This window comes from Microtus ochrogaster, assembly GCF_000317375.1.
Source record: "Microtus ochrogaster isolate Prairie Vole_2 chromosome 6 unlocalized genomic scaffold, MicOch1.0 chr6_random_2, whole genome shotgun sequence".
Lineage (NCBI taxonomy): Eukaryota > Metazoa > Chordata > Mammalia > Rodentia > Cricetidae > Microtus > Microtus ochrogaster.
Genome location: NW_004949095.1, coordinates 1333558 through 1345725, shown reverse-complemented (window position 1 = coordinate 1345725; position 12168 = coordinate 1333558). Strand labels below are relative to the sequence as shown.

The 12168-nt window shown below is 45.5% G+C and overlaps 1 protein-coding gene across 2 annotated transcripts in view; it reads right to left on the bottom strand.

Annotated features, from left to right (window-relative positions):
• Positions 1-9089: 9089 nt before the first annotated feature.
• Colgalt2 (collagen beta(1-O)galactosyltransferase 2) overlaps positions 9090-12168 on the bottom strand; it is a 97787-nt gene continuing 94708 nt past the window's right edge. For both annotated transcript variants that reach the window (XM_026787635.1, XM_005363861.3), the window contains 2 exons: positions 11728-11934; positions 9090-10336 (listed from right to left, as the gene is read on the bottom strand). In XM_026787635.1, coding sequence (XP_026643436.1) covers positions 10066-10336; positions 11728-11934 — 478 coding nt within the window. In that variant the 3' untranslated portion in view covers positions 9090-10065. The remainder of the gene's footprint in view (positions 10337-11727; positions 11935-12168) is intronic.

Below are 12168 nucleotides of genomic sequence, written 5' to 3'. Positions count from 1 at the left end.
ATATTTACCTTTTTTTAAAAAGACAGTGGAAATCCCAAGTGGATAAAACATGGCCTCATTTATTTAATGCCACTTTAGTTGTTTTAACTTTGCTTCTGGGTGAACAGCTGGATGTTGTTTCCAGCTGCTCGCATGCTTGTCTTTCTGCATCTCCAGCATCTGTTTACCTTTTGGTTAAACTAATAAACTAGTTTGGGACTTGGTTGGCATGTGCTGCCAGACCCGAAGGGCTTGTATCTGGAGTGTTGTTAATTGGGTGGGTCCCAGGCTCCGGGCTTGCCAGCATTGGTTCAGAGGCCTTTTCTGAACCTACTAGACAGAACAGAGGAAGAGCGAGTGGCAGTGGCTGTTTCTACTGTCAAGGGCTGTCAGCTGAGAGAGAAGAGAGATGGTCAGTGGTGCTGCTTTGCTCCATTGCTTTTCTCAGGAGCCAGGCACTGGGGCTGCCCTTTAAAGCTGTGAACCTGGGGTGAGGATTTAAGGTAGGCCTTGCTATCTCACCTAGAGCCTTTCTCAGACACAGTGCTGCCACCATCTGGACAGCTGTGAAACTGTTGCTGGTGCTCCCACCGCAAGGAAATCCTCCATGAAAGAGGATGTCATCTCAGAAGGCGTCCCATCTCAGCTGACTACATACAACACAGTCTCCTTGTTCTTATATTGTCACCCAGAATTACTTTCCTATAGGTTCCTATAGTAGGAGGCCGCCTGTTTGTTCCTAGCTTCTCAGACCACCCAATAATCACTCAGAAACTATATTGTTTGCAATGCTGTTTGGTCAATAGCTTAAACGTATCTCTAGCTAGCTAGCTCTTACATCTGGGATTAACCCATTCCAATTAGTCTGTGTATCGCCATGTGTCTGTGGCTTACAGAGTAAAGTTCCAGCACTTCTGCCTCTGGCAGCAGCTACATGATGTCTCCCTAACTCTGCCTTCTTTCCTCCTCTATCTGCTTGGAACTCCTGCCTTGCCCTATTCTGCTAAGCCACTGGCCGAAACAGATTTATTCATTAATCAATAAAAGCAACACATAGACAGAAGGACTTCCTACACCATTTCCCCATTTATTTTTAAATAAAAGGAAGGTTTTAACTTTAATATAGTAAAATTACATATAACAAGACAGGTATCAAGCAAGAATTACAGTCACAACATTCATATCTACTTTATTTTTTATCATAACCAAGGATAACTATAATTACAACTATCTATTCTTCAACTCCACCAAAGACTACAGAAGGATATAATATTACCTAAGTAGACAGGGAATGCATTGTAAGCAACTTCCAAAACTCTAGAATTGACAGAGACATCCCACTGTCTGGACAGTCACCCACTGTTCTTCTGTAATGCTGCAGGCACCCATCTTCAGACTACAGGACCGTAGTATCCAGCAGACTTTTCCACGAAGCAGGAAATTTCATTAATTAATTTATTTATATTTATTTACTTATTTGGGTTTTTTGAGACAAAAAAAAAAAAAAAACCTCTGGCGCTTTGGAGCCTGTCTTGGAACTAGCTTTTGTAGACCAGGCTGGCCTCGAACTCACAAAGCTCCCATCTTCAGACTACAGGACCGTAGTATCCAGCAGACTTTTCCACGAAGCAGGAAATTTCATTAATTAATTTATTTATATTTATTTACTTATTTGGGTTTTTTGAGACAAAAAAAAAAAAAAAACCTCTGTAGCTTTGGAGCCTGTCTTGGAACTAGCTTTTGTAGACCAGGCTGGCCTCGAACTCACAAAGCTCCTCCTGCCTCTGCTTCTCGAGTGCTGGGATTAGAGGTGTGAGCCACAACCGCCTGGCTGAAGCAGTAAATTTCAAAGACAGTTCCACCTATATTGGCAGTATTTGTCAGTCACTTTCTTCTGTGTCCTGCAAAATGTCTGGCAGACTCTTTCATGAAGCAGGAACCCTTGAAGGACTGTCTCACCTTCCTTAGTCAGCTTCAGCAGTCATCTCTCTGTGGGTCCTGCATGTCCAGTTCATACAGCATAATATCAAGCAGTCCAAGCAATAACAGTTTCTTCTCCAAACTGCTTCCTGCTTTTTGTTGGGTGAAATAATTTTTTAGGGGGTGTTCACAGCAACCTTTCAGGGGGTCTTGGTCCATCAAAGCGCATTAGTGTGGAAGGATTTCACAGGTTCTCATCCTCTGTAGAAACAAAAGAAGAACCTCTTTTCCAAAGTAACAATCTTTAGACCCAAATTATGAAGTCAAGATACCTTTAAAAATATATATGTCAGTTAAGCTTAGCAGCCCATACAACGAAATGTCTCACTGTACTTAGCTCATTCACAGTCAAAAAATATAAAGAAAACAGAATCATATACATGATCCAGACTCTCTGTGTATATTCCATCTTTATGTGGCTTATTTTTCTTTACTCTTACTTTTTCTACAACTTTAATATTTATTTTATTATCTTTAATCTAAGACTGTACTCTTTTATATTATAGCTATCTCTACTCTTTTCCTCTTTCAGGTCTACGTACATTTATCCAACACTGTGACCCATTTAGAGGTCTTTTCCATCTGAATTTGTCTTTATTGCATATATATACACACATATATACATATATATATAAAATTTTCTGACCAAATGCTAAGCAGGCATGGCTAGGACCAATTCTGCTGCACCCCCCCATTGGCTCTGCCCAGTCCAACATAATGGAGGCATGTTTGCTGCCTCTGAGAGCCATGCACGCTGCCCTAGTTCCAGGGTCGCAGTAGGTCTATGTCAACATTAAGCAACTATTAGCATGCTGCTCACAAACCCAATTTAAGTGCTCAGCCTCCTGAAAGAGCCAGAGTTCATGCTGGCAGCACAACCAGGAAGCTGCCACTTCTTATGCTGAGTCAGTAAGCTTTCTCTTAAAGGAGCCACAGCACATCTTTATATGGCTTATTTGTTTCTACTCTGTTACCTTTTAATATTTACTTTATTATCTTCTTTAATCTATAACTGTACTCTCTCTTTAACGACTTTGTTTTATTTTTTAAAACCATTTACTTCCTTTTATTACTATTTCTTGTCTCTCCCAAGCCTATGTACATTTATCCAACACTGTGACCCATTTAGAGATCTTTTTTATCTGAATCTGTCTTATGTACCTGTAATTATTTTCTGACCAGAAACACTCTTTCCTTTATGCTGAGCAGGTGTGGCTAGGGCCAACATGGCCTGCCTGCTTGCTCTCCCCAGTTCAACATGGAGGAGGCATGTTTGCTGCCTCTGAGAGCCATGTACATTGCCCCATTTTTCAGGCACAACGTGGGTCTATGTTGCCATTAAGCAAGTTGTAGCACTCTGCTCACAAACCCCATTTAAATGCTTCATAGCCAGGCCTCCCGAAAGAGTCAGCCATAGTGCTGGTGAACCAGGAAGTTGCCATTTTGTAACCACGTGATTTCTCTGTTTTGTTTTTGCTACCGCTGAATCAGGAAGACCTCTGTTAAACAGAGCCCACCTGTGAAAATGATGCTACCAGAGACCATGCTTTACTCTGTTCTCTTGTGTCTAGGATTCCTTTCCAGGCTTTCTCAGGTTTTACATGGATTTATTCAGCCCCACGTTAGCGCGCCAGGCTCCTAAACCCTAAAGGAACCAAGTGGGTATTTTAAAAGGGAATTGATAATGTGGCATGACCTCTGGCATTATGTGATGAATTTTTCAAAACCATTCTAGAAAGTGAGCCCCTCTCCCCACGTAGACACTGATCTTGGAGAGTTTTGCCTACATTCATGTCTTTAGATTGCCTCTCTGAAACACTTTCAAGTTCACACAGGGTAAGCCTGCAGGAGGCTGCTGTGATGTGCAGTACTGTGTTCTGACCTCAGAGGGATGGGGGAGCTCCTGAAACTAATTACGACCCCAATAGAAGAAGCTTAATTACATTGCTGTTTTTCTTGAGAGATGTCTGAAATGAAATGCCACCGGAAGTATTTGTTAAGCTACCTAGGCTAGACTGAAGCCACCAAGCAACCTCAGTCACTTAAACCAGAGATTTTCTTTTCCTTTGGCGTGAATACAGCAGGAGCCAAGCGAGTCTCTTTAGCAGTGACCCAGGACTCGGTACCTCCTGCCTTACGGTTCTGACTGACATGGTACTTCAGCCATCATTCTTGGCCCCATCACGGTGAGGCTCCATCCGGCGTCTGTGGGCAGGGGAGGCAAAAGACAAACACCTAAAGAACTTGTCGAGCACTGGTGTCTCTTTCTAGAATGTTCCATAGCCATCGGAGGCAGTGTTTAGAATAGATGGTGAAGACCTAAGAGCGGGCGGCATGGGGCAAAGGAGAAGCTGAAGACAGTGATGCCAAAAGGAGGAAGTATCAGAAAGAATAATTTGAATTTGTGTAAAAGACAGAAAAATTCAACAGAAGCCAGTCTATTTTAGATCATAAATGTCAATTACTATTGCATATGGGCCCTCGGTATCCCTGCCCAGAAACCTGTAACCTGTGTGGAAATACTTTGTTTTACTTAGCAGTTTGAGCCATACCCTCAAGTCTTCCCTTCTCTCTCCTCCCCCACTTCTTTTAGGGGGTATGTTGAAACAGGATTTCCCTTTCTGGGAGAGCCTAGGTTCTCCCAGCCTCTGCTTTCATGGCCAGTATCCAAATCCTCTACCACAGCTTTTCATGAGGAATCATCACAACCCCGCCACCATTTATCACCAGAACAACTCCATGTGTCACGGGTCCGGTCACGTATACAAACACAGAAGTGAGTGCGAGGATAGCGTTTTAAACGAGATGACTGAAAATCACTTCTGCGTTGCTCCCATGCTTCCTCTCAAAAAATCGAGGTGCCAAATTTGAAATGGAAGCAGCCTTCTAAATGACTGTTTTCTCCCACACACCCACAATCCTCATTTATATGACAGCAAACAGCCAGGGCTCCAGGAAAATCTTGTCTGAGAATGTACACTATGGTGTGTGTGTATTTGATAACTTGTTAAATAATTAGTATATCATATATCATGGATTGTCCCATCTATCAATCAGAGAGAGAGAGAGAGAGAGCTCTCAGACATTTTGTTGGCTCTGCAGTTTGCTCTGTGTGTGTGTGTGTGTGTGTGTGTGTGTGTGTGTGTGTGTGTGTGTGTGTGTCAGGGTGCAGGAGGCAGAGATCTGACTCCTAAGGGACTGACTCCCTGCCCGCTTACTTCCTTAGACAAGTTGTATTATTTACCTATTGCCTTAACTGCAAAGTCCTAACTAATAGGCATTCCTACCCCTTGAGGTTTATCCAGTGTCGAGTGAACACTTATGTGGAAAAAGCTCCTCGCTTGGGCGCACAGGCTCAGCTGACTAAGGAAAGGAAGCCCCAACATTCTTGAGAGGGAGAGCAGCCCAAACTCCAGGCGTGAGATGGGAAAATCTTCAAGGCAGGCTTCTGTGTGTGGAACAGCACCCTGGGAAAAGCTTAGCCTGCCGCTGCCTTTGGGAAAGACTGACTCATGAGTTGAAGCATGCCTGCGGCTCCTACAGCTTGTTTCTTGGCTGTGGCCCAGAGAGACTCATGAGGACAGGCATACCAGCTCTGCTCAGACTCCCTGGCCAGCCTTCAGCCTGTGCAGTCGGGGCTTTTGACAGGCAACCTGAGCCCTAAGCTGGGCGTCCCTCTGAGGGCACCCACCTTCCTGGATGCCCTCTGCAGGCCTGTTATACAGTGAGAGAACTTCACTCAGTAGAAGCCTCCTGAACACGAAAGCAAGTTCATCTTTTCCCTCCCTCATCACAGAGGAGGCACCGTTTTCTGTATAGTTTTTGGTAGTGTGACAAAAGTTCTCTCTCTCCTCTGAGTGAGCCAGGATAAAACCCACTAGGCTTTTTTTCCTTTCCTCAGATACCCTGCGCGGAGGAGGCTGTCATTCGAGGCTCACAGGGGACCCCACGAGTCCTTTCTCCTTCCTGCTTCCTCCCTCTCCATATTTTTTTTTTTTTTTGGTTTTTCAAGACAGGGTTTCTCTGTGGCTTTGGAGCCTGTCCTGGAACTAGCTCTGTAGACCAGGCTGGTCTTGAACTCACAGAGATCCGCCTGCCTCTGCCTCCCGAGTGCTGGGATTAAAGGCGTGCGCCACCAACGCCCAGCCCTCTCCATATTTATGAGAATGTCTCTGGGGCAGCAGGTTCTCAAAATGTCCCTACAAAATGCAATGTGGCCATACTGATAGTTTCCAGGACTGTCTGTCCATGGGTCTAACCCATTACATTCCGTTTTCACAAATATCTGCCTACCTGTGACATTATTTTGTTCTTATTTAACTCCATAGTGAACTGACTTCTTGTGGCTCAGTCCCCGTGTCCCCCTGGTTGGAAAGAGTACCACATAAGTGCACTGTAAAAAGCATCCTGGAAGCCATCTTTGCTTTAGGTACTTGCTCCAACTGTAAGTGAGAAACAGTAAGATCAACGGGTTCGTACCTGAATGGGAAACTTTCTGACTTCAGGCACAACTTTATTCCAGAACTTTCTGCACTGTCTGCCAGGAAACAAACCAAGCCTTAAAATCCCAGAATCCCTCCCAAACAGAAACTTCTGTCTCCAGGATCAGAAAGTAATCAAGTCGGCTTGCCATCATTACCTAACCGGCCCTGTTCTGTTATCACTCCCAACATACCCTCAACTTTTCCATCCCACAGACTCTCCCATTAGCTCTACATGGACCTTGGCCTCCTTTCATTGTGCCTGGAAAGCATCTCCAACTGCCACACCCTGTCCTCCTCCCTCACCATCCCATAGACCTCCTTAGTAGACTCAATTCCTCTGGTACCCTACAACCCTCCCCACTGCAATATCTAAAATATGGCTACCTGCCTGCACTGCTCCTAACTTGATTGGACTCCACAGTAGAGGGGACCTGCACTTGTTCCCAGAATATTTTCATTTCCAGAATGAATTGCCTGAGGCCAGGCAATGCTCACACATGGTTCTGGAGACTTGGGAGGAAGTTTGATTTTCCATTTTATCTTTGAATGGTTGGATGGACTCTTGGTAGCACAGTCAAAGATGGGCACTTTCAGTTCCCTGTGGGGGGAGAATGCTGTCTTGAGCATGCACCATGATCCACTCCAGCTTGCACACACCTACCCACCTGTCCAGAGCAGCTCCCACAGCATAGCAGGGCAGTAGCTGCTCTGTCTCATTTGTCATAAGGAATCCCATGGCAGTCCATGGTTTTCAACATCCCAGCACAGACATGGAAGCCCCAGTCGGCAAGGGTTTGAAGAGTCAGAGAGGAAGGAAGAATAATTTAGAGATAAGGTTCTTTGTTCAGTTTTTCTGATGAGCTCAGAAGGGAGATCATCATTTCCCTGTCCTGAAATAGCACAGTAAGACAGATCTGGACGTGGGATGTCCCCCTCTTCAAGTTTCCAAGAGATCTGAAGGGATGTGCCCTCCGCAGACTACAGGTGCTAGCACACACAGCACACCCTGCAGTACCCAGGTCGGGCTCTGCTGTCAGAAGATCCCAGCTTGGATCCTGAGAGGAATCAGGATGGGGTTCAGCCTCTCGGGTATCAAGAACAGCTCCAGGGCCAGAGCAAAGTCTGCACTGAAGACTTCGAGGGTCGCAGCAAAGGTCAGATGCCCAGGTTTAAGATGAAGTCCCAGGGAGGCGGGGCAAACTATGAGGTCCAGGAACCTCTGGTTTGCTGAAGAGTGTAGAATAATCACATGAAAGCACATGAAAGCTTTACTAGGGACCCGGATCCAAGCACTCAAAAACACAGGCTGGACAAACAGACAGATCTTTATTCACAGTCGGAAAGGTCCTAACCTAAAATTCTAGAATTGAAACCCAATGTCTTTTAAAAATGAAAATTCTTCAATCCATCAGACCAGCTGACAGGGCAAATGAGGGAAAGTTCTCCACTAAAACAACAAGAACAACAAGAACACCGCAAAAAGCAACCCAGTCTCTCCCCCACTCCTAGTGCACTTTCCACCCTCTAAAAATAACAGTTAAAGCCAGGCATACTCACGCACATTCAGATTAGACACAAAATACCAAATACCCAAGTGTTGCTGGAGGTCCTTCCGCTCCTCCAGCCAATACCCAAGGAGGCCCAAGGATTGCCTAAGGCTTCTCACGAGCTCTCCAGCGCTCTTCCTTTGTTCTAGAGAAGAGGCAAACTGGAGCTGGCTAAGCCTGGCTTCTTGGCTTCTCAGCTCCAGCTGACCAGCTGGTAGAGAAGGCCGATACAACCCGGTGGCTGAGGTGAAGCAAGGTGCTCTCAGACACCGCTGTGAGTCTGGGCACCATGACACAGTCCAACATTGCACCTGACATGAAGAAATTAGGAAGGCGTGTAGGGGCCATCTTTTGAGAAAGGGTGTCTAAGATTTTTTGGCTTAGAAGAGTTGCAGATTGTCGACTTAAACCTATTGTCCGGATCAAGGCCTCCCACACTCCCTGGAGAATAATTTAGCGTTAGCCTCTTTCACCAGCGGTCTTCCCTGCTAAGACCCTGCTGAGAAATCCAGACAACTCAGATGGTTGGACCCGCCTCACTACACTGCAGTCCCCCAACATGGGATGAAAGTCTGAGACACCGGTTTCTCTGTCTCATCCTACAATTTTTTTTTTTACAAATTTGTAAAATAAATAATCCAGAATACAATGACAATCCAAGATGAGGGCGATTGTGAGCTTGGAATGTGTTCTGCCTCTTAACAGTGACATATTAAAGTCATACCTGCAGCCCATTCTCAGGGAAGGGAGTGACGCAAAGGTGATGGAGGAAGGTCATTGGTTAATTAAATAAAGAAACTGCTTGCCCTGATAGGTTAGAACATAGGTGGGTGGAGTAAACAGAACAGAATGCTGGGAGGAAGAGGAAGTGAGCTCAGAGACGCCATGTTTCCCTCTCCCGGGCAGACGCGATAGCTCTGCTCTCTGAGGCAGATGCAATAGATGAAGCTCTGACCCAGGATGGATGTAGGCTAGAATCTTTCCCGGTAAGACTGATGCTACACAGATTATTAGAGATGGGTTGATCAGAATATGAGAATTAGCCTATAAGGGCTAGAGTTAATGGGCCAAGCAGTGTTTAAAAGAATACAGTGTCCATGTAATTATTTCGAGGCATAAGCTAGCAGGCAGCCGGGGTGCTGGGGATGCAGCCCCACAGCTCCAATTACAACACAAAGGGCGGGAGGGGCTGGAGCAGCAAGGGAACCCCGCACAGGGCTGGAATTGCCCCATTCCTTACGTTGTATATATTACCATTTTTTATATATAGCACATCATATTGGACTCAAGAAGCCACAATAAAAATGCCAAAGATTAAGACATTCCCCTCATAAATATCTAAATATTATAGCCACATGGAAGCTAGACACGTTAATGAGAGATCTAGCTGCCATGATGGTCAAGAGCTACATCTCAGCCCAAGCCAGCTACCCACTCCATTGGATAAGGAGGCCAAGAAGGAAGCACCCACTCTGTAGTAGGCTCACGACAGAACTCCTTTCAATAAAAGCCAAATTAATGATTTGATTTCCCTACTCCCAGGCATTTGTTACATAGGCCAATGTTCAAGGTCACATAAAATAGACCAATAAGTATAGTTTAGATGGCTTGAAGCCCTCAAGGTCACATCTGTCACAGAAAATGGAGCACTCAGATGAGTAACCAGGTCCAATGGCTTGTCTGCTTTAACTGCCCACTTACTGCTCTGACAGCTTGGTGGTGCCACCTCTTGGACAAGAATATGAACTGTTGCCACATCTGTGTGGCGAACAGCATTCTATGGCTAGTGAGCAGAACTGGGCATTTGGACTGCAGTTTAACTTGGCCATTCCAGTAAAGGTATCCCAGGGAATTTGGGTTCTAATTTCTCTGTTCTTCACTATTTAAAGTATATTATTTTGATCAATCACATAAAATCACTTTGATTAGATGACAACCATCTCTCTAAAAACAAAAACAAAACAAAAAACCCAACCAACCAACCAACAAACAAAAAAACCTGGAAGACACAGAAGAGCATCCCTTTAGAGAAGCCATACAGTGGTGAACCGTGTAGACACTGCTCCCGGGAGCTTTCAGAGCTCGTCCCTTGAAGGCGCAGTGTCCAGAGAAGTCGGCGGTGGCAGTGCTTCTGTGTTCTTGCTGTGGATGTGTCCTTGCTTCCGGGACTTCCAGGAGTGTGTCCTGTCCCAGTCAGTGGCAACTGTTTCGTTGTCCCAGATGGTTGACGTTTCTGTGTCGCTCAGATAGCCAGGCTGGCCTGTGTAGTGCGTGGGGTAGATGAGCAAAGGCTCCGCGGAGAAGGCTTTCAAGTCCCGGGATTCGTAAAACTCCTTGTACTCGGCTCTGCAACGAGAGGTGCACAGGCACATGAGGGCGGGCACCTGGGGGAGCAGGGAAGGACCCTGAAACCATGTGGGTTCATTCCCCACTTTGCAAAGTTGTATCGATTGTAGAGGACCTTACTACTTTAAGGCTTTCAGAAGATCTGTACAAACAAATAAGCAAAAAGGTCAGGCCCAACCTGCTGTAAGTGGGTAGAAGAGTTTAGTGAAGGAGCTTCAAGTCTTGCTCTAAAAGGTGAATGTTAAACTCTGTTGGACTCCTAGTGAAAAATAAACATGACCAATGCACAACCAGTGTCCTGTTCCTGGATAAACAAATGACAACTGAGACCCCGACAGCAGCAATGGGGTAGGTGACAGTAGAGGGACATCTTGACCTTCCTCCATGGGCTTCTATGAAAGTTATGTAGAGAATACATATTCAGTATCTTTGTCTGTGAGAGAAGTAAACATTGATTAAATAGCTACTCATTTCCCTTATGTTTCAGGAGATAATGGTTTGACTCTCTGTTTCCACCAGGGTTCTAAGGTAAAGCATGTCACCTAAAAGATGACACGTAGCTGGTTCCATCTTTACTGATGAAACAAAATGAGCATCATGGGAGCCTTGACAACTACAGTGAAGGTCAGAGTTGGAGATCACTTGGATCAGAGAGAAGGAGCCGCAGTTAGAACCTGGTCTCCTGCTCCACTCGGGAGTTTAGGAGACACTGGTTGAGCAGCTATTGCAAATACTCCTAAGGACCCAGAGATCTGTGGCTGTTTCTACCTCCCAGAGTTCATAGCCTACTACGAGGACCGACAGGCAACCATCATTTACCACACCCTTTGATAAGTGTCCGTCAATCATAGGCCTTTGGGATTCTGAGTACCGAACTCCGTTTTCCATCAATATCTGGCTCAGGGGCCACCTCCTCATTCCCCTGGTTTCTTGCCATCTCCATGATGAGGAGTTTCATGATCTATCATGATGATTTGTACATGGGTCTATTTTATCTCCCACAGGGCGAGCGCTGGGAGGATGTGTACCACTCCCTATCTAGTGGTACACACACGCAGTGAGCAGAATGAACCCCACATCTAGGGTGCTTAAGTCAATGACCTTTAATTTCAGGTTTGTAAAGTTATGAAGTCAGAAGAACACAGACAAGTAGATTCTGAGCTGACCATGGTCCCGAGCACTGGGTAATGAAGAGGGCATTGGGCACGGCATTCGCTCCTCTGCCTCATCCTTCCTGGCTGTTCACGGGACTACTCAACCTTCCAGGTTATAATTATAGGAGGATTCTTGAGAAAAGTCATACAACTATAAAACATTCAAATTCTACCCAGGAGGTTTAATTCCTAAACAGTGTGTGCCCGAGAGATGGGTGGCCATGGCAGGAGACTTACACGGGATGCTTGTTGTACATGATTGGCAGAAACTCGTCCACTGGCAACATCTTCCCAAAGGGATCAGCTCCAACCAGCTTCTGTGCTCCCTCCAAAGAGATGGCGTAGCCCAGCGTCCAGTAGGAGTAGTCAGCTTCAACCAGATTTACAACGTTGGGCACTGCTTTCTCTGGCTCTTTGACTTGCATTCTTTTCCTGCCAATGTAACTGTAAGGGAATGGGAGTGAGGAGAAATGTTCCAACTTGGTATTAGGATACTGACTATTAGAAGAACAGAGCACACATTTAGTTTGAAGCGCTATTTTAAAGCCTGAACTCTGGTGTCTTGTGATAATGTCTACTACCACAGAGAATGTTCTGTCGGGATCCATCACTGCTCTTGGTCCTCATGAAGTCAGTTCCCCAGCTCCGTTCATCAGCACCCCAACTCCTCAGGCCTAG